Source organism: Chiloscyllium plagiosum, unplaced genomic scaffold, assembly GCF_037043375.1.
Source record: "Chiloscyllium plagiosum isolate Xiang-an unplaced genomic scaffold, Cpla_swu_hap1 HiC_scaffold_2, whole genome shotgun sequence".
NCBI classification, from domain to species: Eukaryota; Metazoa; Chordata; class Chondrichthyes; order Orectolobiformes; family Hemiscylliidae; genus Chiloscyllium; species Chiloscyllium plagiosum.
The window spans coordinates 99,321,901-99,348,409 of NW_028270140.1; the positions used below are offsets into that span (position 1 = coordinate 99,321,901).

The window sequence follows — 26,509 nt, forward strand, 5'->3', positions numbered from 1 at the left end:
TTTACCATGTCTATCCCTTTAAGTGTTTTTAAATTTTCAATGACATCGCTTCTTATTCTTCTGAACTTTAGAGAATATAGATCCAGTTTGCCCAATGTCTTTTCATAGAACAGTTCTGCCATCCTGGGAGCAAGTCTAGTGAACCTTCATTGCACTTCCTCTGTGGCAATAGTATCTTTCCTGAGTTGAGGAAGCCATAATTTCACATAATACTCTAGATACGGTTTAACCAAGCTTTTATACAATTGAAGCAAAACTTCACTACTCCTGAACTCTCAGCCTCTTGTAACAAAATATAACATGCCATTAATCTTCCTTCCTAATAGTTTGCTGTATGTGCAAATTAACCTTCAGCAATTTATTGATCAGGGCATCCAAGTCCCTCTGCACTTTAAACTCACTGTTTAAAAAAATTCTCTGCATGTCTGTTCTTCCTATCAAAGTGGATAATCTTAATTTTTTCCACATTACATTCCATCTGCCAAGTTCTTCCCAATCACTATGCCTGTCCAGATCCTCCTGAAAATATTTTACATATTCATCCACACACATTACTGCTCAGCTTTGTATCATCTACAAATTTGGAAAGATTATATTTGGTCCACATGATTACTGTGTTTCACATACTACAAGCTTCTCTCACCTCCTGACTTATACCTTTCCCTACACTGCACTGCCATTTGGAGGACTCTTAATCACTTCATCTAATGTCTCTGTCTCTTTGTGTTTCTTACCTGTATCCAAACAGATTTCAAACATTGTCTTCCTGCTCAGAGATCAATCCTTGAATAATTTATTGATCATGACTTCTGCATAATTTCACTTCCTGTTCATTTTTGTTTGTTATTCCTAAATTTTAAGTGTGCTTGAATGTTCAAATCCTAGTTCCGATCACTGTACAGCCATACTTCTGTAATGGCAATTAGGTCATACCTATGTATCTTTATTTTGTATCTATTGATCATTTCCCTTCTGGTGAATGCTGCGTGCAATCAGGTAGACTGCCCTTAACTTTATCTTTTTGGCATAATTCCGCATTCAAGACATGCTCAATGCTCAGCTTTGTGTCTGTTCTCTTCTAATCTCTCTCATAGTTTTTCTGCTTCCAGCTCAGGCCCCCATTTGGGTTACCCCTCAGGCTGCCATTCCCTGGCAAGCTGGTTTAAACTAACCCCGACTGCACTAGCACATTTAGCTGCGGGGCTATCAGTCCCAGTCTGGTTAAGGTATAACCTTTTCACCTTATCTAGGTTGTACTCATCCAGAACTGGCCCCAGTGCCTCAGACGTATGGCTTCCTTCCTCTAACACACATTCTCCAGCCATGCATTCAAATGATTGGTCCTCTCATTTTTAAACTCCTTAGCATGTGGCACTGGAAATAATCGTGAGATTACTGGTCTTGAGGTCCAGCCTTTTAATTTTCTTACAGACTCTCCGAATTCTCCTTTTAGGATCCCTCTGCCTGCCTATACATTCACACCCATGTGGACCATCACTTCTGGCTGATCAATCTCACCTGAAGGATGTACCACAATTTGCATTTTCTTTCACTCTGATCTTGCTGCTAGGAATGCAACAATTGACAATGTCAAATTCTTCATAATGTTCCATTTGACTTAGATGAAAAGTTGAATAGTAGCCTGTTTTCAGAATCATTAGACCATAATCATAAGATATAAGAGCAAAATTTGGCCATTTGACATATCAAGTATATTCCACAATTTGATCATGGCTGATATGTTTCTCAACCCCATTCTCCTGCCTTCTCCCTCTATGGTCTAGATCCCCTTTACTAATGAAGAACCTATCGATGTGTCTTAAATAAACCCAATGATTTGGCCTCCACAGCACTCTGTGTCAATGAGTTCCACAGATTAACCACATTTTGGCTGAAGAAATTCCTCCTCATCTCGGCTCAAAAGGGTCTTCTCTTCACCCTGAGTCTGTATACCCTGGTTCTAGTCTGCCCTACCCTCCTGGAAACATCTTCTCCATGTCCACTCTATCCTAACCTTTCAGTATTCTGTAAGTTTGAGATGAGATCTCCCTTCATCCCAGGGATCACTCTTGTAAACCTCCTCTGGACCCTATCCAACACCAACACATCTTTTCTCAGATACGGGGCCTAAAACTGCTCAATATTCCAAATGCAGTCTGTCCAGAGCCTTATACATCTCTGCTCTTGTATTTGAGCCATCTTGAAATGAATGCTCACATTACATTTGCCTTCCTAACTGCCACCTGAACCTGCATGTTAACATTGAGGGAATCCTGAATTGGGTCTTCAGTTCCTTTGTGCTTCAGACTTGTGAAGCTTTTTCCTGTTTGGAAAATAGTCTACGCCTCTATACTCCTACCAAAGTGCATAACCTCACACTTTCCCATGTTGTGGGCGGCACGGTGGCACAGTGGTTAGCACTGCTGCCTCACAGCGCCAGAGACCCGGGTTCAATTCCCGCCTTAGGCGACTGACTGTGGAGTTTGCACGTTCTCCCCGTGTCTGCGTGGGTTTCCTCCGGGTGCTCCGGTTTCCTCCCAGAGTCCAAAGATGTGCAGGGTCAGGTGAATTGGCCATGCTAAATTGCCCGTAGTCTTAGGTAAGGGGTAAATGTAGGGGTATGGGTGGGTTTCGCTTCGGCGGGTCGGTGTGGACTTGTTGGGCCGAAGGGCCTGTTTCCACACTGTAATCTAATCTAATCTAATTGTATTCTGTCTGCCGCGACTTTGTCCAATCTTTAGCCTGTCTAAGTTCTTCTGCAGCATCCTCACTTCCTCATCATTATCTGCACCTCCACTATATTTGTGTCATATGCAAATTTAGCAACAACACCCTCCGTTCCTTTGTCCACATTGTCAATGTATAACATGCATAGTTAGGATCCCAACACCGACCCCGCCCCGGAACTCCACTAGTTTCTGGTTGCCATCATTTATCTTCACACTTTGCCTTCTTTCCCTCAGCTAGTCCTCTATGTATGCTAATACCTTGCCCCGAACGCCTTGGGCTCTTATTTAGTGGCATCCTGTGCGAAATCTTGTCACCTTAAGATCCAAAATCCCAATCTGCCTCATTACACAACACCAAATCGAGAATTGCCTGTTTCCTAATGGACTGCACCACAAGTTGCTGTTTAAACAAAAAACACCTTGTGGACATTTCATAAATTGTTCTTCTTGAGTTTGCTGCCAGCCTGGTTTTCCCAGTCCACCTGCATATGAATTTTGTATGAATGCTTTTCTTACATGCCTTTTCTATTTCCTGATTTACTTTGTTACCCACATCTAGTATTTTCCCCAATATCAGCATCAGGGTGACTGGTGTCTAATTGTCAATTTTCACTGCCTACTTTCTTAAATAGAGGGGTTACATTTACTGTAATGAATTTCCTGATTTACTTTGTTATCCACATCCTGATTACTGCTTGAAGGCCTTTACACAACTCGCATCAGGGTCTTTTTTCCCTTTTGTTGTTACTCAACTCTACCCACACCGATTCTTTGCCTTCTGGTTCGGTATCACTTCTTGCTATCAACTTAATTTTATTTCGTGTCTTACAAATAAGGCAACCCTGCACCCTCCCATACCCCTACCACCTGCCTATCCTTTCAATGGGCCCCATCTCCTTGCATCAATGTCTCTTATGCCTACAATTGCATACCTGCCAATTTCCGTCTGCACTACAGGCTCATGTACCTTGTGTCTTATACTGCACGCATTTAATTGCAACACCCTTGGTACTGTATTGACTGCCTCCTTCTCAATGTTGTCTCTTCATCTGCTGTGTCTAATATTCGATTCCTGAAACTTGCCATAACCTCTGTCCTGTTACTGGTTCTGAAAACTTTAATAACCTTTCCTAAGCCCCCTCCCCATCTTTAGCTTCCAATTTTACTCAGCTGAACCCACCTCCCCCTTCTCCTCTATCCCACTCACTATTTCGTGTAAAGCCCAGTCAAACCCTAGTTATTAGATTCACCAGGACTCTTGTCCCAGTGTGACTCGAGTGGAGCACATCGCTTCGGAACAGCTCCCTCCTTCCTCAGTACTGCTGCCAAGGTCCAATGAATTTCTCCCAGACCAATCTTTGAGCCATGTGTTTACTACTTTAAGCTTGTTGATCCTGTACCAATTTGCTCATGGTTTAGGTTGTAATCCAGAGATTATTACCTTTTTGGCTCTGATTTTTAATATAGCCTCTAGTGGCTCATATTCCCTCAGTAGAACCTATTTCCTCTGCAACCTAGATGAGAGATCCTGAACCTGGGCAGTAGGCAGGCAACACAGCCTTGGGGACTCTTGATCCTGGCCACAGAGATCAATGTCTGTCCTTTCCGATTACAACTGCATTTCTCTTGAATGGTTCCCTGTACCACAGTACTTTGGTTAGTTTGCTCATCTTCACTACAGTCTCCACTTTCACCCGCACAAGGAGCAAGAATCTCCAACCTGTTAGACAAGCTCAAGGGTTGAGACTTCTCCAGCACTATCTCCTGGATCTCTCCACCTGCCTCGCTTGTCATCATATCCTCCTGTCCCTGATCACCTGAATTTGATGTAGTTTATTTAAGGAGCGTGACCTAACGAAGGAGCTGCGTTCCAAAAGCTAGTGCTTCCAGATAAACTTGTTGGACTGTAACCTGGTGTTGTGTGATTTTTAACTTTGCCTTCTGAAACACAGGTAACTCTCCTCTTCCCTGATGTGTCATAACATTCGAAACTCAGGATCCAGCTCATCAATTCTGAGCCGGAGTTGGTCAAGCAACTAAGTTTTTCACTGTTGAACAACACTGGGGTCCACCAGTTCCCACATCATACCGGCATAATACATTACCTGCCTGGCAACTCTATTTTAATAACTTAGTTCTTATTTTGATTTGTAAAAATTTCGTACTGGTCTTTGACTTGCTAGCCTGTAAGTATTTCCCTTATTTACCATGAATCTGAAAGCAACCTATAATTGTCAAATTAGATGCTATTACCTACCAGTGAACTTCGAGTTTATCTGTGATGTCACCCTTTTGTGCTGAGTCCCTGATCCTGGCCTGCAATTTATCCTATTTCCCCAGGACAAAACCCTTACAAGCCATGGGCCAAAATAAAAAGCAAAAAGCACCTCTACCCCTCTGCACTGAATTCCCACGCTGCCCCCAAACTACGTTCTCGGGCTGTCTCACTCTCGATGTGATTTCTCCTTCCTGAAGCTTACTGATCCATCGGTGAGGAATTGGAGTGGGTGAAGAATGTAGTTTGAGATTCTTAACTGATTTCAGTAATATAGTTTGTAGTTTATTCAGCTCCTAATAAAGTGCTTTGCCTGTGGCTAGATGGAATGTCAGATTAGTGTTTTGCTCATGTGTTTCACTTTGTGCTTTAGATTAGTTTTAATGGCAGTGAAGGGAGGCGAAGAAGAAGGCGTTCTTCAGAATCAGATAGTGACTCCGTTTCTGAAGGGAAACGTCCGAAAAAACGTGGGAGACCGCGAACAATTCCCCGTGAAAATATTAAAGGTTTTAGTGATGCTGAAATTCGAAGGTATGTTCTAAATGATACTAATTTAATGGAACTCATTCTCTTTCATTATATTACACTAATTGCTTTTATCTCCTCTTTAAAGTTTATTTTGTTAAATATTAGTTTCAAGTTTAGTGGAAATATGTACTCTCTCTATCCTTCTCCAAATCGTGTAATGTTTCGGCTTCAACTGCTTTCTGTGCTAACAATTTTCACAGGTTCACCGCTCTGGGTGAAGAAATTTCTCCTCATCTTGGTCCTAAATGGTTTATCCTGCATCGTCAGACTGATTTCTGAGTCTGGACTTCCCTGCTATGGGGAGCATCCTTCCTCCATTTACCCTATGTAGTGCTCTTAGAATTTTACAGGTTTTTATGAGATCCCCACTTATTCTACTGAACTCCAGCAAATGTAATCCCAAATGATTCAACCTCTCCTCATACATCAAGTCTGGTAAACCTTCATTGCACTTCCCCTACAGCAAGAGTATTTGCCCTCCGATAGGGAGACCAAAACTGCACGTAATATTTCAGGTATGGTCTCACCAAGATCCTGTATAATTGCAGCAAAGCATCCCTGCTCCTTATTTGAAGCACAACATACCATTTTCCTTCTAGGTCACCTGTTCACTGTATGCTTATCCTTGGCAGCTAGTGTGCTAGGGCATCTGGGTCTTCTCTCGCATTCCCCTCTCTCAATTTATAGCCATTCAGATGATCTGCCTTCCTGATTTCGATACTATGTTTGTCCACATTACACTGCATCTGCCATTAATTTGTCCATTTAGCTTGTCCAAATAATACTGAAGCATTTCTGCATTCCCCTCACAACTTACCCTCACACCCTCTTATACCCTTTGTGGCATGTTCAAATTTGGGGATATTGCATTTAATTCACTCATCCAAATCATTAACACACATTGTGAATAGCTGCGATCCAACCCTGATTTTTTTGCAACATCCCACTATCCACTGCCTACCATTTGGATAAAGATCCATTTATTCCAACTCTTGGTTTCCTATCTGCTAGCCATCTGTTTCAGTTTTAGACATTAATCCCTTACATGGAACTTTGTAGAAATCCATCTGAAATTCCAAATAAACCACATTCACTGGCTTCCCTTCTTCAATTGTATTAGTTACATTCCTGATGAATTCCCATATATTCCCTGAGTGATTTCAGGAAGCATGTTTTTCCTTTTGTAAATCCATGTTAACCGTGTCCGCTCTGCTGCTGTTTTCCAAATGCTTAGTTATTATTCTTTTATAATGAACTCTAGTATTTTCCCCAATTTCAGCATCAGGGTGACTGGTGTGTAGGTGTCAATTATCACTGCCTACTTTCTTAAGTAGAGGGGTTACATTCGCTACCCTCCAATTTGTAGGAACTGTTCCACAGTCCATAAAATCTTAGAAGATGGCCACCAATGTATCTGCTATTTTTAGGGTCATTTTTTCTCGTATTACTGATTTCTTTCAGTACTACCACCTCGTTAAACCCTGTGTTCCCCAACATTTCTCGTATGTTATTTATGTCCTAATTTATCAAGGTAGAGCTAAAATACATTGTTGATTGGTCAGCCAATTTTTCTTACCCGTGATAAATCCTCCTTGTCTTCAATATTTTCCCTTCACATGTTTATAAAAATTTTTACTGTCAGTTTTAATTTTCTCTGAAGGCTTACTCTCATACTCTATTTTCTCTTTTTTAATCAATCCCTTTGTCCTGCTTTGCGGAATTCTAGACTGTTCCTACTCCTCAGGTATATTGTTTCTTTTTGGCCAATTTCTATGCCTTGTATATGGATCTAATACTCTGTCTAATTTCCCCTGTGAGCCATGTTTTGGCTAACATTCCCTTTACTTTAATGCATACATTCTAATCTTCAGTGTTTTTTGGCCAAATAAAAATTAAATTTCAGTTGACTTGAGTTTGAAATTAGTGATTTGGGTTGAAGGTACACAGTTAATCATATCTGAAAATAGTGAGAAATACGTGATTGTGCCCATTCGAAGTTGTATATGATCTGGCTGAATGTGTCAATGCTATTTTGTGTTTATTAGATTTATCAAGAGCTACAAGAAGTTTGGCGGACCTCTGGAAAGGTATGCAAATGCAGTTTGTGTACAAGTGGAACAACTTATCCTGAATTTGGTTTTTTCCATTACTTATATCAGTTACAAAACTATAAATAGAACTATGCATTGTAACCTAATGGATCTTTCATTTCAGGTTAGAAGCAATTGCACGCGATGCTGAACTGGTAGATAAGTCAGAGGTTGATCTCAGGCGGTTAGGAGAGATGGTGCACAATGGCTGTATCAAAGCTCTGCGAGAGTCCACAGGCCAGGAGAAAACAGGTATCCTTTATAGTTCACAATTCATTTCAGAATTATCAATGTGAGTAGAAGGATTAACTAAACTTGAACAAATTATAAATATTATAGGTCAATGAGTAGCCCTCTCACCTCCCAGAAGGCTGTGGGCATATGTCTTAGACATCAAAATTGAAGCCCTACCCACTTCAGCTCAGGTTGACATTAAATTCTCCCCATTTTGAAGAAGATCAAGGTAGTCAATCCCTGTGAGTGGGCCAGTATTCATCTATGAACTGGTACCACTAAAACAGACCAACTGGTCGTCATAATATTGCTGTTTTTGATAAATTGACTGCCAAATTTCCTGCATTGCAACAATGGCTACACTTAAAACCAGTGGAACACCTTTCGGGCCATCCTAATTTTATGAAAGGTACTATAAAATGGATGAGGAGAAAGTGAGGTCTGCAGATGCTGGAGATCAGAGCTGGAAATGTGTTGCTGGAAAAGCGCAGCAGGTCAGGCAGCATCCAGGGAACAGGAGAATCGACGTTTCGGGCATAAGCCCTTCCTGAAGAAGGGCTTATGCCCGAACGTCGATTCTCCTGTTCCCTGGATGGTGCCTGACCTGCTGTGCTTTTCCAGCAACACATTTCCAACTATAAAATGGATGCCTTTCTTCCTAATCTTGTAGTAGAACTGCCCAGGGAGAAGATAAACACAAGTATTGTAGGGAAAACCTTTAGTGGTAAACAGCCTATTTTGCAGGCTCTTCATTGTGATGCATATATAGAGCTCTATGTTCTGCCTTTTTTTTAATGCATTCCACTTAAAATATATGTTTATCATATTGATTTCATAAACGTTGAAGGCCAAATAGTACTTTCAGCTTCCAATTTTCACCAAACATTGAGTGATTGTATTTTGTGTTCAAATTTTCCTTGTTTTGAAAACTTACCACACAAGTTCTTGGGAGATTATTTTTATCAAAAAGTGGAAACTGGAAATGCTGTATTTTCTAGTAGCTGAGCGAATTTAGTTTAAACTTCTTGAGTATGTTCACTGGTCTGACCTTTTGGTGTGAAGTACAATTTAAATTAAGAAATTGACGTCTTGAAATGACAGCTGTCCACCACCTTTCGAAACAACCAGGGATGAGCAAGAAATAGTAGCAAGTCTCGCATCCCAAGAATAAGGCAGAAAACGATAGCAGGCTATTTACCCCTGCAATTACCATTTCGCTTCGGTTTCTTTCCTAACTTAAAGCAAAGACAAGACATATTTAGTTTCTATTCACCTCACCCGTATCCATGAGATAGCCCGGCCAAGAATTGGTCAAGAGTAACTAAGGCAAAAATTAAAATGTTTGTTACTTATGGAACCTGATTCTTAATGTTATTTTCTGGATTGAATGTGTATTGTTATACTGTTAGTCAAGCTTTCTGGTATTATTGCTGATCTCCTGCTCTTCAAGCATGCAAAAGGTCAGTCATGGAGTCATACAGCACGGAAACAAACCCTTTTGTCCAGCTCATCCTATCTGACCAAATCCCTGCCTGCATTTGGCCCAAATCCCTCTAAACCTTTCCTATTCATGTACTTGTCCAAATGTCTTCTAAATGTTGTAACTGTCACAGCATCTACCACTTCTTCTGGCAGTTCATTGTACAAACGAACCACCCACCGTGTGAAAAGGCTACCCTCCGGTTCCTTTTAAATTTTTCTCTTACCTTAAAAATATGCCCCCTAGTTTTGAACTCCCCCACCATAGGAAGAAGACCTTTTGCGATTCATCTTATTTATGTCTCATGATTTTATAAACCTCTGTAAGGTCACCCCTCAACCTACTGCACTCCAGTGAAGTAAGTCCCGGTCTATCCAGCCACTCCCTGTAACTCAAATCATCCAGTCCTGGCAGCATTCTTGCAAATCTTTTCTGAATCTTCTCCAATTTACTAATTTCCTTCATACAGCAAGGCTACCAGAACTGTACACAGTAAAGAACTCCAAAGATGGTCTCACCAGTGTCCTATACAACCGCAACACATCGTCCCAGCTCCCATCCTCAATGGTCTGAGCAATGAAGGCAAGCGTGCTAAACGCTGCCTTAATCACCTGTCTACCTGTGATGCAACTTCCAAGGAACTAAGTACTTGAAACTCTAGGTGTCTCTGTTTGACAGCGATCTACCCAGGGCCCTACCATCAACTGGCTTTGTTCGTCTTAGGAAAATGCAATACCTTGCATTTATGCAACTTAAACTCCATCTGCCATTCCTCAGCCCATTGGCCCAATTGATCAAATTCCCTTTGTAATCTTAGATAACCCTTCTATCAGTATACTATACCACCAATTTTGGTGTCATCCACAGAACTTACTAACTATGCTAAATTTTCATCCAAATTATTTATATAAGGGACAAACAACACTGGACTCTGCACTGATCCTTGTGGAACACTGCTGGTCACAGGCCTCCAGTCCGAAAAACAACCCTCCACCGGCACCCCCTCTCCTACTTTCAAGCCAGTTTTGAACTTGCTAAGCTCTGTCTGAATCCCATATGATCTAACTTCTCTAGCCAGTCTACTATGCTGAACCTTGTCAAAGACCTTGCATGTAGGCAACATCTACTGCTCTGCTCTCATCTATCTTTTTGATCACAACTTGAAAATCAGTTCCTTTAATATAACTGAATCCAAATATGATGTTTGGTCTTGAAAAAGAGTTTTTGAAATGTGTTCTATATCAGTAATGAAAGTATCTGAATATTGTATTTGAAACAGCTGCAAGGCGTGGGAAAGTAAAGGGGCCAACATTCCGAATCTCGGGTGTTCAGGTGAACGCTAAGCTCGTCATTGCTCATGAAGAGGAACTGGCACCTTTGCACAAATCCATTCCACCAGATCCAGAGGACAGGAAGAAGTAAGTTTTTGTATTAATTAAATACTATGCTGAATTATTATTACTGCTGTCACTCAGTGTTTCACATTCTGAAGCAATAGTTATGTATCTCAGAAATTACATTTTACAGAAAGAAAATTCCATGTGATATTCAGTGATCTGCTCAACTAAGCTAATTGGACTTCATTAAAAAATTGTCTCTTACATGATACGTTTATATGTTTTAAGCTGAACTGATTTCAAGCAGTCCTATTGGTGTAAGTTCACTGATTGAATTGATTGATTGAATCTTGCATTCAGTTTGAGTGAGGGAAGAGTTGATCCACAGTTAGTATGTTAAATTTAAATAATGGTGACTTCAAAGGCATGAATGCAGGAGTATCTAATGTGGACTTGCGGATTAGTTTAAGGGTTAAGCTAGTAGCAATCCTTGTGCAGACATCCTAGATGATGTTTCAGAATTCATAAAATAGATACATTCCAAGAAACAAAATTCCATCAGTAGGACACTCCTTCTCTGGTTATCTGAAAAAATTAATGTGATAAGTCTTCATGATATGTTATTTGGAAGCTAGTTTTAAAGTGGGCAGATCCTTGATAAACTTTAAGGGTGATTTGTTTCATTCTAGTAAACCTTTCTTGTGCTCCCTCCATGGCCAGAAGATCCTTCATCAAGTGTGGAGGTTCTCTAGTTGTAGTCTTGCCTGGACATTCCTGCTCTTGTACTTGAACCTTTTCACTGTGACATACCATTTGCTTTCTTCACTGTCTGCTGCACCTGCATACTAACCTTCATCGACCTGTGCACCTGAACACCCAGGTCTCGCTGCACCTGCCCCTCCCCAAACTATTGTCATTCGGGTAATAATCTGCCTTCCTGTTTTTGCTAGCAGAGTGGATAACGTCATATTTATCCACATGTTATCTGTCATTTAGTTGTCCATTCTGTCAACTTATCCAAATTGCACTGAAGCATCTCTGCATCCTCCTCACAGCTCACCTTCCCCACCCAGGTTTGTGTCAACCAAAGCTTGGAGATATTACATTTAGTTCCCTCATGACACCCAATTACCTTGAATCGCATATTCTTTAGTTTTAAATGCTAACCTCTAATATGTTCTCCCTATCAATGGGCGGCATGGTGGCACAGTGGTTAAGCACTGCTGCCTCACAATGCCAGAGACCCGGGTTCAATTCCCGCCTCAGGCGACTGACTGTGTGGAGTTTGCACATTCTCCCCGTGTCTGTGTGGGTTTTCTCCAGGTGCTCTGGTTTCCTCCCACAGTCCAAAAATGTGCAGGTTAGGTGAATTGGCCAAGCTAAATTGCCCGTAGTGTTAGGTGAAGGGGTAAATGTAGAAGAATGGGTCTGGATGGGTTGCGCTTCGGTGGGCCGGTGTGGACTTGTTGGACCAAAGGGCCTGTTTCTTTAGTTTTAAATGCTAACCTCTAATATGTTCCCCCTATCAATTCTATTGGTCCTCGAAAAATTCCAGTAGATTAGTTGAGCATGGTTTCCCTTTCACAAATCTATGCTGACTCTGAATGCTCCTGTCAATGTTTTCCAAGTGCTCAACTAATAAATCTTTTATATTGGACACTAGGATTTTCCCCACTAACGATATCCGTCTAACCTGTCTATAGTTTCCTTTTTATCTCTGCCTTTTTTATATAATGCAGTTATATTAGCTACTCTCTAATCTATAGGAATGGTTCCAGAATCTAGAGTTTTGAAATACGATCACCGATGTATCCACTGTTTCTAGGGGCCCCTTCCTTAAGTACTCTGGGATGTAAATCATTGGATCACGGCATCTATCAGCCTTTTATCCCATCAGTTTCCTCAGCAACATTTCCCTACTTATACTGATGGCCTCTAGTTCCTCCCTCTGATGAGAATCTGTATTCCCCAATGTTTTTGTGATGTTATTTGTATCCGACCTTGTGCAGATCAAAGCACAGATCATTGAGAGCATTGGCCTGCCATCTCTATTCTTTCCCTGCTTCTGGCTGTAGGAAGCATGCATTTTCACAAAACATCTTTCGATCTGCACACACCTTAGAAGCTTTTACAACCCGTTTGTATGTTTCCCTCAAGATTACTCTCGTACTCTTTTTGTTTTCCTCTTAATCAGTTCTTTCGTTCTCTTCTGCTGAAATCTAAGCTGCTTTGAATCTGTGGGTATGTGATATTTTTTTGTCCATTTTGTACACCCTTCCTTGGATCTAATACCATCTTTAATTTCCCTTGTTAGCTATGGTCAGGCCACCTTTCCTGTTTGTTTTGTACCACATAGAATGAAAATTCTTGCAGTTTCTTCATTCACTGTTTAAATGTTTTCTGTCACCTATTCTTATGCATCCCTTAAGTTATATTCTGCAATTAATCATAAACAATCAATTCATACAGTCAGCATTTCCTTGATTTAGATTCAGGACTGTAATCTTATAATCAACTAGGTCGCTCTCCATCTTAATGAAGAACTCTATCGTACTATGGTCACTTTTCCCCAAGAGGGCCTATCACAGTTAGATTGCCAATTATTGCTTTCGCTTTACACAATACCCAGTCTATGATGGCCTGTTCTCTAGTTTGTTCATCAACGTATTGATTCAGCAAGCCATCCTGCACTTACCTGAGGAATTCTTCCTCTATGACATTGTTACTGATTTGATTGGCTTAATTTATATGCATATTAAAATCGTTCATAATTCCAGCTGTACCTTTTATAGCTTGCATCTCAGACACAAGTTATTTTTGGAAAGAGAGCCATCTAGAAGGTTAGCAAGTGTGCAAGTTTCTTTCAAACTTATACACAGGTCTTTTGGAGAAAAAAAGCTTATGAGAGCAGCGATGCAGGTTAGCAGCCTCCAGAAGGGCTACAGAAAGGAAGCCCTGGATGTTTTTCAAGTTAATCAGAAAAAAGCTCCAGAAACAAAAGTGTCACTGTGGAAGATATGCAGCAAGGCTATTAAATGAATGGGTTTAAGGAACACACGTTGAGTAAATGAGCTGTCTTAACAGTTTAAATAAATGTCCTGTGAAGAGCCCTTAACTGAAGAAGTTAGCATTAAGTGGATAAGGAAGTTTGCTAGTATACCAAGTATAGCTGTTTTCTCTGAACAAGGAACATGAAAGTTGCAATGGAGTGACACTTCACTAAGGTTTAAGGTTGTTGCTGAGGGTGAAAGGGTTGAAGCTTAATTAGATTAACAATTATTCAAAAAGGAGGAAGGTGAAATGCAGGGAGCTACAGTCCATTAGCCTGTCTGTGATAGGGAAGATGTTGAAAGCTGTAACAATTCGACACTTTGAAGAGCTTGAGGTAATCAAGGTAAACAAACTTTGTGAGAGGAAAATCACGTGTAACCAATTTATTGGAGTCCTTTGAGGAAGTAGCATGTGCTGTGGATAAAGGGAACCAGTGGATTTACTGTACTTAGATTTCCAGAAGGCATTTCATAAGGTTCCATGACACAGATTGTTTGGAAATCTCATAGTGTAGGGTGTCACTTATTGGCCTGGAGGACGATTGGCAAGCTAACAGCAAACAAGAGAGTAGGCATAAATGGATCTTTTTCTGATTTAGCAAAATGTAATGAGTGGTTTGCCATAGGGATCACTGCTGGGTTCAACTTTTTATAATTCATGTCAATAGCTTGGATGAAGGGACTGAAGATATGGTTGCTAAATATGCTGATGATCCAGCAATAAATAGTAAGATAAGTTGTGAAGGAGGCTTGAGGCCAGAAAGGAATGTGGATTGGTTAAATGAAGGCACAGAGATCTAATAAATGCAGTATAATGTGTAAAAATGCAAAATTGAATGGTGAGAGCTCTGAGATGTAAAGGGAGCTGGGTGTTTTAGTACATGAATTGCACAAGATTACTATGCAGGTTTGGCAAGTAATTAGGAAAGCTAATAGGATGTTAATGTTTGTTGCGAAGGAAAATTTTGCTGAAATAAGCAGGTTATGCTTCAGTCTTACAAGGCATTGTCTAAACCACACCTGGAGTACTGTGCAGAGTATTGGTCCCCTTATTTATGGAAGGATATAACTGCAGTGGGGGCAATTCATGGACATTTGCAAGATTAATACCTGGGACGGGCAAGTTGTCTAATGAGGAAAAAGTGGACAGGTTAGTCTCATATCCACAGGAGTTCAGAACTTAAGAGGCAGCTTGTTTGACATATTTAAGATCCTAAGGGGCCTGAACAGTGTGCATGAGGAAAGTCCACTCCCTATGGTGGGAAAATGTTGCACTTTGGGGGAATCATCATTTAAAAATAAGGGGTCACCATTTAAGACACAGATGAGAATCAATCCTCGAATATTTGTTAAAGCAGAGTAGATAGATTTATAATAAGCAAGAAGGTGAATCATTACTGAGTTAAATAGGAATATGGAATAATCAGATAAACCCACGATCTTAGTGAATGGTGGAGGATGCCAAGGGACTGAGTAGCCTACTCCTTCTACTTTCTAAGTTTGTAGGACCAAGAGATAGCTATTAAATATAGCCTCCAAGTATTGGGTCTCCCATGATCTGTGCTACTGAGAAGAAATACAATGATGTAGGAGCGCTACCATCTTTGTGTCCACCCTGACTTGTATCATTTGCTATTCCTTCATTGTCACAATCCTCAATTTCACAGTGTAACAGCATTTGAGGATGACCTTGACCATACAGGCTGCATTGGTTTAAAGACAAAGTGTACTATCTGGCTAAAGATGGACATTGCCTGCAGCCTGTTAACAGCCCCTATCCTGAGAACAAATGGGGGAAAAGAATTAATAATAAAATTAAACTCAATTTTGGATTTTCTTAATATAATGTAGTATAGTTTTCTAATGTCCCTGATCATGAGTCCCATACGCAATAAGTCGTTGTTTCTGCTTATTTTGAAAATAATAGTAAAATGTAGATCGAACACCTATTGCTCTTTTTTCAAAGAGAACCTACCCATCTCTCAGTAATCATTTAACCAAAAGATAATGGCGAGTGGTGCCAGACAGTAGAAACAATTATGTTGTTGAACTGTAGTTCCATGTATTTATTTTTTTTCTTTCCAAAGGTACACTATCCCATGTCATACTAAAGCAGCTCACTTTGATGTGGATTGGAACAAGGAAGATGACTCCAATCTTTTAATAGGCATCTATGAATATGGCTATGGTAGCTGGGAAATGATTAAGATGGATCCTGATCTCAGTTTAACACACAAGGTGAAAAATTTATCATTTCAGTTAATAGTTTGCAACAAAATTATTATGCAAAAGGTCAAAATTATTCATAGTTACCAAGCCAAAATGGTTGTCAGAAGTTAAATTTACGTTTATTAAACATTGATCCTGTGGTACAACTATGACGCTAAAGTGAAGGTGCAAGATATCTTAGCCTGGGCCCTCATGTCCTTTGTAAGCCTGTGTATGGCCAAATCTTTTAATGGGGCATGCATGGAATGAGTGGTGTCAGTTATTAAAAAATTCTTTTTGATGTGTTGTTACTTTACTCCAAACATGATACAAGTTGCTGCTTTGTCTTTGAGGAGTGGGGGAGTCAAAGGTCCCAGCATAAAAGTGCATCACCATAAAACTGCCACAAATGAAATGAAGACAAGATTGACACCACAGCTGATAACACAATGACAATCTTTTATAAAAATCAAGCTGTCATTTTCGCTGACAGTGGTTTGGGGTGGTACATCTTTGTTCAGGCACGATAGCCAAATTGACCCAATAATATGAGCATGAACCAAAGAACCACTTATGCAGATATATAATGTACTGGTACAATTATTAGTTTTTGTGAAACACTAAAGATTGCATTATCTGAACATTGAAAATGTCCAGCTTTTTAAAAAAAAATCCAGCTGTCAAACTTTAATCAGTTTGGTTAACTATGTGTGAGACAGCATGTCTCTCTTTAAAAAATAAATCACACATCTATTATAAAATCATCATAGAATCCCTGCAGTGTGGAAACAGGCTATTTGGCTTAACAAGTCCACATTGACCCTCCAAAAAGTATCCCATCCAGACCCATTCCCCTGTTTTATTATTCTACATTTCCCCTCACTGATGCACCTAACCTGCACATTCCTGAAGACTATGGACAATTTAGCTTGGCCAATTCACCTAACTTGCACATCTTTGGACTATCTATTTGAGCACACCTGTTTCCATCTACTAAATAAACTTGTTCCAGGATAGTTTGTGGAAAGCTGACTTTTTAAATTCAGTCACAGCATATGGGTGCAACTGGCAAATCCAGCATTTTGTTGCCCATCCCTAATTGGCCAGAGGGCAGTTAAAACTCAATTGTATTGCTTTCAGTCTGGAGTTGCATGTTGGCCAGATCAAGTAAGGGTGACCGTTTCCTTCCCTAAAGTACATTGGTGAACCAGGTGGGTTTTTCAATAAATAACAATGATGATTTCATGCTTGTCATTTATTCTGAATTCTAGATTTTTATTGAAATCAAATTCCACCATCTACCATGGCAGGATTCAAACCCAGGTGGACAGAACATTACCTGGGTTTTTAGATCAACAGTACCACTGGGCCATCACCTCTCCCAAATTTTGCATTTGTAGTTTCCAGTCAAGTTGCACTGCTGATGACTCTTTGCTGTGGTTTCACTTATCGCTGTTAATATCACCCTACAGAATAAACAAATATATTTCTGGCTGAAACAGCTGCTTAAATCAGTTTTGTTTTTGGGATGAGCATGTCACTGGTTAGTCTAGCCCATATTACCCATCCCTATTGCCCTCGAACATGTTAGTGGGCTGTCTCCTACAAACATGCATCATCTTGGAAAATTAATGCTGCTTCTGTTGCTCATTTTAAATGTAAAGAGGTTTTGTACTGTTTTTGTGAAATGGCTGACAGAAAGCGAAATCTTGCAGTAAGCTCAGTTGATTTAAAACTAGAAAGCTCGTTTGGAGATAACTAGGTGTGTTAAAAATATCTCAATTTTTATCAGTTGCAGAAACTTTCTACTTAGTTCCCTGGCTACTTTTGGTTAGGAACATGTTTCAGGTTCTTTTGCTTTTGCTAATTGTAGACATTGTCTTTATTAAGATTTTACCTGATGACCCAGATAAGAAGCCTCAGGCCAAACAATTGCAGACCAGAGCTGACTACCTCATCAAATTACTTAGTAAAGACCTGGCCAGAAAGGAGGCGCAAAGGCTTGCTGAGGTACATGATATACTGAAGTGATTTTTGTTTCCACTTGCATGATTTGTACATAATTTCGGAAGCCGTTGACGTTGTGATTTCTAACGAAGGTCTTTATTTTCTTGGGGTATGAGTGATATTAACAAGACTGCATTTATTGTCCATCCCTAATTGGCCTGAATTGGTAATGCTGGTAAGCTGCCTCTTTGAGCTACCTCAGAATTTGTGATCCAGCAATGATATTAATTAGAGAACTCCAACATTTTGACAATGAAAGAGCAACTTTATAAGTCCTATTTGTTATTTCATGATTCATTTGTTGGAGAGTTGAACATATGATTTTAAGTCAGTTTCTAATCCTCCTGGTTGTATCATAGATTTCAGTCTGAAGAAGGAAAGAAGGATTGACGTGGGGCATAAGTATTCCTGTCAAGGTGCCATAAAGGCACTGTTCCTAATCTCCAGGAATTCTTTCTAATTTTTAGTGGCTACAGAACAGCCTCCTGCCAGATTTTTACATCTACCAGGAGGCAGCCCTTATTCCTCCTCAATTTCAGTAAAAACAAAAATGTGACGCCAATAATGTCATTGGGCTGCAAATTTTACATCTCAGCCCAGACTCCTCTCTGCCTGTAATGGAAGCTTTGACTGACTGGACCTTTGATACATGATGAGGAGATGGGAGCAACCGGCCAACCTCAGTTTGGCAAGTCAGCTTGTCTGATTCAAAAAGTGTGGCACTAGAAAAGCAGGGCAGGTCAGGTAGCATCTAAGGGGCAGGAGAGTTGATGTTTTGGGCATAAGCCTCTCCTGACGTTGACTCTCCTGCTCCTCGGATGCTGCCTGATCCGCTCTGCTTTTACAGCGCCACACTTCTCAACTTTGATCTCCAGTGTCTGCTGTCCTCACTTTCACCTTATCTGATTGCCTGCCTTTTGCTTTAGCATTCCGCAAATTACTTGAAGAAGACAAAGTTGGCAGACAGTTGTTTGTGTAACAAATTAAGATATTTAATTGAGTAATAAAGCAATACTTAACCAGAGGATGGATTGTACATCTCAATGCCATAACTCTCCAGAGCAGCTCGGATGCAGGCTGACATTAGTTTCAATCTGACTTCTTTCTTCAGTTTCATTTCTTAACCTTTCTTTTGTGAATCTGTACTATGGTAGCTTGCACTCTTTTGGAGAGTTCTGTTTTGTCCCTTTAGCTTTGGTATCCAGGATTTCTCCCACCATATTTGGCAAAAGCGACTGATTCACATCCATCATAGCACAATAAATGTGATCAGGGCACCATTTCATGGAACCATTGATAATAAATAGTTTCATCCTGAATTACAGTTAACAAAGCCTAAATCATGCACCTTTCACTCCAAGTAAAAGCACAGTTTGGCAATAGAATTAATGATGCAAGCAACTTAGCTATTTTGATATGTCCTTTCCTTGTCTCTTGTTAAACTGAACATTCAGTCACTTATTTTAACCTGTTCTAATTTCCATTTAAACGTTCTGAAATGTTTTAACCTCTCACCCTTTGTCTCTATAAATATTTAGTTTCATACAATGTGTTATGGCCTAATCACTAGTGACATCCTTTTTTATGCCAAACCACATTTCAGGTAATATTTATGAAATATAGCAATAATTCCAGTTCTTTCTTCATTTGCAAAACAATTATGTGCCTTAGTATCGATTTTGCCAGCTTCAAGATATAAACTTCATGTGTTAGCAGTGGAGTGATTTGTTATTTGTGAGCAGCTGTAGAATGCATTCAAGGTGATTTAGTTACAGGATTCACAAGGTTATAATGTGATTTCCAAAAGTCATGGACCATCGTGATGAAAAGAAAGGGATTGAGCTTATTTGATTATTGTGAAGGAACGGTATTGACCCCTTCATTAAATTTGCTTATATTGAGCTTTTTTTTTTAACTCAAGTGATTAAATTTGGCTTTGTGATTTATTTTAAAAAGGCTAATTCAAAAAAAAGGAAGCCAAGGAATAAAAGGAGTAAAAATGTAAAAATTGTGAAAGTAGAAGAGGTTCAAAGTGATTCATCAGCACCATCACCTTCAGGCAAAAGTTCAGATGAAGAAGGAGAGATCAAGGTAAGGATTGCTCTGTTGTATAATTTATTTTTACTTAAACTGGAAATTTTTACTTGACTTTATGCCGTTCGATCCATCATTGTCCTGTTCAGCATCAACAGTGATAAATCTGAACCTTCTGTATAAACATCAGCAAGACCAAAGTTATTCTGTTTTATTGTCATCAGAGAATCTGCATCCTTACCATCTATTCAATCTTTCTCTCAATTACTCAGTCAAGATCTGCAATTTGTAACCTTTTCTTGTTCATGCTGAGCTGATGGAGATGGGAAAGGCTATAAAAATAAGAGGCATTTTGGAGACTAGAAGTCACTCTAGCATACCACGTACAGAGGTGTTAAGTAATAGGGGCATGATGTCGGGTAGGATACGGGCAGCAGCATTTTTGATTAACTGTGTTTGCTTTCTTGGTAGGATGATGCTGCAGGAACAAAGTCTGCAAAAAAGAAATTGAGGTCAGAAAAAGAAAATGAAGAGAAGTTAGACCAAGAAATGGCAACTAAGAAAGATGTTGAAGAGAAAGAAATCAAAAAAGAGCCAAAAGAAATGAGAAAAGACAAAAAAGAAAAGGAGGAAAAGAAAGAAACAAAAGAAAAAGATATCAAAAAAGATATGAAAGACAAAGAGGATAAAGAATTTATTTATAAAGATAAAGAAGTAAAAGAAGAAAAGGTAAATTATGTTTAATAATATGATTGATATGCATATTTGCAGAGGTTTGTTGTAAGTATTAGGAGGAGAAAGTGAGGTCTGCAGATGCTGGAGATCAGAGCTGGAAATGTATAGCTGGAAAAGCGCAGCAGGTCAGGCAGCATCCAGGGAACAGGAGAATCGACGTTTCGGGCATAAGCCCTTCTTCAGGAATGAGGAAAGTTTGTCCAGCAGGCTAAGGTAAAAGGTAGGGAGGAGGGACTTGGGGGAGGGGCGTCGGAAATGTGATAGGTGGAAAGAGGTCAAGGTGAGGGTGATAGGTCAGACTGGGGTGGGGGCGGAGAGGTCGGGAAGAAGATTGCAGGTTAGGAAGGCGGTGCTGAATTTGATGGATTTGACTGAGACAGGGTGGGGGGAGGGGAAATGAGGAAACTGGTGAAATCCGAGTTCATCCCTTGTGGTTGGAGGGTTCCTAGCCGGAAGATGAGGCATTCTTCCTCCAACCGTCGTTTTGTTGTGGTCTGACGATGGAGGAGTCCAAAGACCTGCATATCCTTGGTGGAGTGGGAGGGGGAATTGAAATGTTGAGCTACAGGGTGGTTGGGTTGGTTGGTCCGGGTGTCCCAGAGGTGTTCTCTGAAACGCTCCGCAAGTAGCCAGCCTGTCTCCCCAATATAGAGGAGGCCACATCGGGTGCAGAGGATGCAATAGATGATATGTGTGGAGGTGCAGGTGAATCTGTGGCGGATATGGAAGTTTCCTTTGGGGCCTTGGAGGGAGGTGAGGGGGGAGGTGTGGGCGCAAGTCTTGCACCTCCTGCGGTTGCAGGGGAAGGTGCCGGGAGTGGAGGTTGGGTTGGTGGGGGGTGTGGATCTGACGAGGGAGTCACGGAGGGAGTGGTCTTTACGGAATGCTGATAGGGGAGGGGAGGGAAATATATCCTTGGTGGTGGGGTCCGTTTGGAGGTAGCGGAAATGACGGCGGATGATGCGCTGTACATGGAGATTGGTGGGGTGGTAGGTGAGGACCAGTGGGGTTCTGTCCTGGTGGCGGTTGGAGGTTGAAATATCTGTACAATTTGACAATAGCCAACTTATTATATCCAGCTGAGCAACACATAGCATGAATTGGGGATGGGGTACAAATATTGGGGGTGAACTGGAGTGAGATAGTAGAAGTAAGTGCAGTGAAATGACAAAGCAGCTTCATGGGGACTCAAGGGTATAAGAAGATAACTGAAGCAAAATAGAAGTGAACCTATCAAAGATCAGCAATTGATATGTTTACTTGCAAATACAAAAGAAGTTAAAAATAAAAGTTGAAGAACTGGAGGCATTAATTTAGAATGGAGCAACATGATAATGCAGTTTTGGAAATTAGGCTTCAGTTGAGGTAAGACCAGAATTTAAATAACATTTTTGGTAAAGATGAAGAAGGAAAAATTTAATAATTTAAGGCACAACTACAGCTGTAGAAAAGCAAACCAATTTTGGTACTATTGCTGATTTAAATTCCATCTTGACTGAGTTCAGAAAGAAAAAGGAACCTGTTACTTTATTTTGAGTACTGTACATTACAGTCTGCTGAAAGGAGCCACAATAGAGATTTGTACAAGTTTACAACAGTTGGATCCTAAAATAGACTGAGAAAAGACGGGGGTTTGTGGTGAAAATAGGGAACAATTTATGAATGCATCCCCAAAACCATTTTTTTAATCAGATTATCAAATGTCAACAACAAAAGGTGGTTCAAGGAGCAAAGAAATGAGAGTAAGCAACCAATAGATCGGAAAATTCCTGCAAATAAAGATCACCATCTAATTCGGGTTACATTGAATTTGAATATCAGTAAAATTGAAGCTCATGGTTTTGGACTGGACTTGCACCTCTTAAATGAGCTGAAAAGGGCCTTAGCCCATGTATAACTTGTTGGTGTAGTCACAGATCAAACAGTAGCAGTGAGGTGATTGGATAATGTGAAAGCTGCAAATTAACTGCAAGTAATGGTGATGCATCAATAGCTGGCAATACATGAATTGATCAAAACTCGTAGGTTAGGAGAACCATATAATAATGTACAGAGAAATATACAGGCAAATTATCTATAATATTAAACAAGCAAGAGGAAGAATCATGCTGCACAGTATTTTGCCTTAATTCAGATGAAAAAATTAAAATATTCAATCACAATTAAAGGGACAGAGAAGAAGGATGACCTTACATTACGAAACCCTTTATTGCAAATGTGTAGTGATGCCAAAATTATAATGGGTCGCATTCTGTGGCTTTTAAAAAAAACACAGCAAAGCTGTCAGCATTTGCTGTCATTACTCTGAAGCTGATGGAATATGGGCTTTACACATCCACAGATAAACGTGGAAACCAGAAGTTGCTATCAGTTTTTTTAAAAAAAAACATGTTTTCATGCTATACTACTGAAGTCCCTGCAGACTACAGTAAATTAGGAATCTCTGAATTTCCCCTTTTCACTGTAATATTGCTGTTTAAACCCCCCCCGCCCAAAAAAAGACGTTAGATCATGTTAGTAGTATGTAATTGAATTTAACAGTGAAATAATTCCTTGTTTTGTTGAAGAACCTTTCTAGATCTGAAAAAAAAAATTCTATTTGTGTGATGTCAGTGTTTTCCATTTTGATATTAAAAGCTTATTTAGATATTTAGCTTTTATTGTGTAATTCACTTCTTTTCACTGTTAAAAGCAAATTACTGTGGATGCTGGAATCTGAAACCAAAAGAGAAAATGCTGGAAAATCTCAGCAGGGTCTGGCAGCATCTGTAAGGAGAGAAAAGAGCTGACGTTTAGAGTCTAACTGACCCTTTGTCAAAGCTCATTTTTCCAACAGCTTTGACAATGGGTCAGTTAGATTCGAAATGTCAGCTCTTTTCTCTCCTTACAGATGCTGCCAGACCTGCTGAGATTTTCCAGCATTTTCTCTTTTGGTTTCTATTCACCGTTAGTTGACTTTAAATGGGAGTGAAGGATAATCAGTGTTTTAGCCTGGCTTCCTACTTATAAAAACACTTCTGTGTGATTGTTGGCTTATTCTGCTTGAAGATATCATTGTTGGTGAATGAGGGGAGAATCGCTTGATATGGCACCATTTTCAAAATTAATATGTGGAAAGAGGAATTCCACATGCAAGGCCATTAAACCTGGGTGGTCGGCTTTCTTTGTCATTGGTGAGCAGCATCACTTTGCAAAATTCAAAATCTAGACCAATTTGAAAATGAATTGGATATATTTGTAAAGCATAGAATGATTCAAGAAAAGGGTAGGAAAATTACAGTTGATAGCTCTGTGTGAAGAGCTATTTGTGTTATCAATGTGAGAGATGAATGACCCCTTTAACTTGTTCTGCAATTTGTATTGATTCTTTTCTCTTTTGACTAATGCTGTTACTGGTTGATTGTAGGTAATTGAAGCTAAGTCAGAGATGAAGGAGAAGTCTAAAAAGACTGATGTCCCAGTTCATATCACAGCAAGCAGTGATCCAGTTCCCATCACAGAGGAGGCAGAAGAACTTGATCAAAACACATTTAGTATTGTAAGTATAGTTGTTAATGACCTATGCTGACATTTGTAATACATTTGACTTTGCTGTTTCTTAAGAGTTCCAGATGAAGATATCTACCTGTGCCATGCTTCTTTTAATTCTATTTTCTTGGGCATATTTTTCTCATTTCCTCCTGCCATAACTTAGATGAAGATTTGCTGAATTGGTATAACTTTTGTTGTTCAACTGCAACTATCTGTTGAAGCATTCTTGACCATTTACTTGACTCATTTTAGTGGTGGTTGAACATCTCTGGAGATGGTAGGACCAATTAAAAATATGGGATCTTTGGTTTCATAAATAGAGACATGTTAGCACAAAAGCAGAGGCACTATTCTGAACCATTGTTTAGGTCTCAGCTGGTGTACTGTGCACATTTCAGATATCTCACTTCAGGAACAATGTTGTCTTCTTGAAGAGAGTACAGTTGAAATTTACTTGAATTCCACCAGGGATGAGGAACTTAAGTTGCGTGGAGAGACCAGGGAAGCTGCTCTTTCTTAGGTTTTCCCTTAACCTATTGTGCCCTAGTAAAAGCAATCAAAATTTTGAAGATTAAGGAAGGAGAAACTATTTCTACTGGCAGAGGGGTTGGTAGTCAGAGTACAAATTAAAATTTGCAAAATAAATAGGGAAAAGGAGGTGGAGACTTTTTTAATACCACAAATTATGATCTTGAATACATTGTCTGAAGAATGATGGAAGCAGATTCAGCAGAAACTTCCAAAAGACAACGGACCTTAAAATATATCACCAGATCAAACTTTTAGAACACACTTCTGAGCAGTGTTTTAACTATTCAATACCATATGGTCAGCAGTGGTTTAAGAAGGTGGCTCATAACCACTTTCTGAATGGAACTTCTGATTAGGTTACGAATACCTATTCTCATGTCTGATAAAAGAATTTTTAAAAGGATATCATCTTGAAAAGTATAATGTTTGGGAAATGAGCAGTGCGTTGGCACGAACCAGATAGTTTAAAGAGCTATCACAGGCAAGTACTGAATGACCTTTTTTTATTCAGAGGATGAGAGCTTCGTTAGTTGAGTCACCATTTATTGCTCACATAAAAGCAAAATACTTCAGATGCTAGAACTCTCAAATAAATACAACGTGCTGGAGAAGTTCAGCAAATTTGGCAGTGTCTGTGAGGGGAAACATTTGATGTTTTGAGTTTGATATGACTTTATTGTCCATCTGTAGTTGCCCTTGAGTTGGAAGCTTTGGTGAATACCTGGAATGTCTCTTCTGGCCTTAGAATCATAAAATCACTGCAATGCAAAAAGAGGTCATTTGACCCAACGAGACTGCACCGACCTTCTGATGAACATCCCAACCAGACCCAGCTTCCCACCCATTACCCATAACCTGGAATTTACCATGACTAAATCATTTAGCCTGCACATATCAGGACACTGTGGAATAATTTAGCATGGCCGATCAATCTAAGCTGCACATCTTTGGACTGTGGGAGGAATGCCATGCAGACACAGGGAGAAAATGCAAACTCCACGCAGACAGCCACCCAAGCCTGGAATCAAAGGGAGTGTCTGGCGCTGTGGGGCAGCACTGCCAACTGCTGAGCCCTTTTTTTGTGCTCTGATTCTACTATTAATGATTGAAAGTGAGGATTAATTGTGACTTTGTACCAAATAACCTTGCAGGGAAAGCACTTTCTGCTAGTTTAGTTGAATCCAGAATGTTAAGGCTCGTCCAAGATACTTGTATCCAAAACGAGATTCTCATTTACAACAAAGCACCATACTGAAGACAGGTTACCTTCGAAAAACAGCTGATTGATTTTTTTCTTAAAGAAATGTAGTGGTTCCCCTTCCCAGTGTTGTTTGAAGAGTGTGTTCATAATAAAAACGTATTGTCCAAAATAAAGGATGATCAAGTTTCGATCTGATGGGAATCTGCTAATCTTGATTTTCTTTTCACTATGTTTAATCATTAAATTAATGAAATAATCGTGTCTCTCCCAATTTGGCCCTACTTACTTATTTCAAGACTGGCACTTGGATTTGCAGAGGGGTAGTTCTCAACTGATACTCTGTTCCTCTTGGGGTTAATTCATTTCTAAGCAAGTCCTATAGTTATCATAGAGCCATAGAGCTGCAGAGGATACAAACAGACCTTTCAGTCCAACTTGTCCATACTGACCAGATATCCGAAATTAATTGAGTCCCATTTGCCAGCATTTGACCATATCCTTTGTAAAATGAGTCACAGGTGTAGAAACAAGAACTAGAC

General features: G+C 39.8%; 1 protein-coding gene across 2 annotated transcripts in view; it reads left to right on the forward strand.

The window, feature by feature from the left end:
• Window positions 1-26,509, forward strand: part of chd1 (chromodomain helicase DNA binding protein 1) — a 194,877-nt gene that overhangs the window by 154,272 nt on the left and 14,096 nt on the right. For both annotated transcript variants that reach the window (XM_043709918.2, XM_043709925.2), the window contains exons 24-32: window positions 5,378-5,535; window positions 7,578-7,619; window positions 7,747-7,874; window positions 10,616-10,754; window positions 15,811-15,961; window positions 17,822-17,941; window positions 19,895-20,029; window positions 20,444-20,701; window positions 24,114-24,245. In XM_043709918.2, coding sequence (XP_043565853.2) covers window positions 5,378-5,535; window positions 7,578-7,619; window positions 7,747-7,874; window positions 10,616-10,754; window positions 15,811-15,961; window positions 17,822-17,941; window positions 19,895-20,029; window positions 20,444-20,701; window positions 24,114-24,245 — 1,263 coding nt within the window. The remainder of the gene's footprint in view (window positions 1-5,377; window positions 5,536-7,577; window positions 7,620-7,746; window positions 7,875-10,615; window positions 10,755-15,810; window positions 15,962-17,821; window positions 17,942-19,894; window positions 20,030-20,443; window positions 20,702-24,113; window positions 24,246-26,509) is intronic.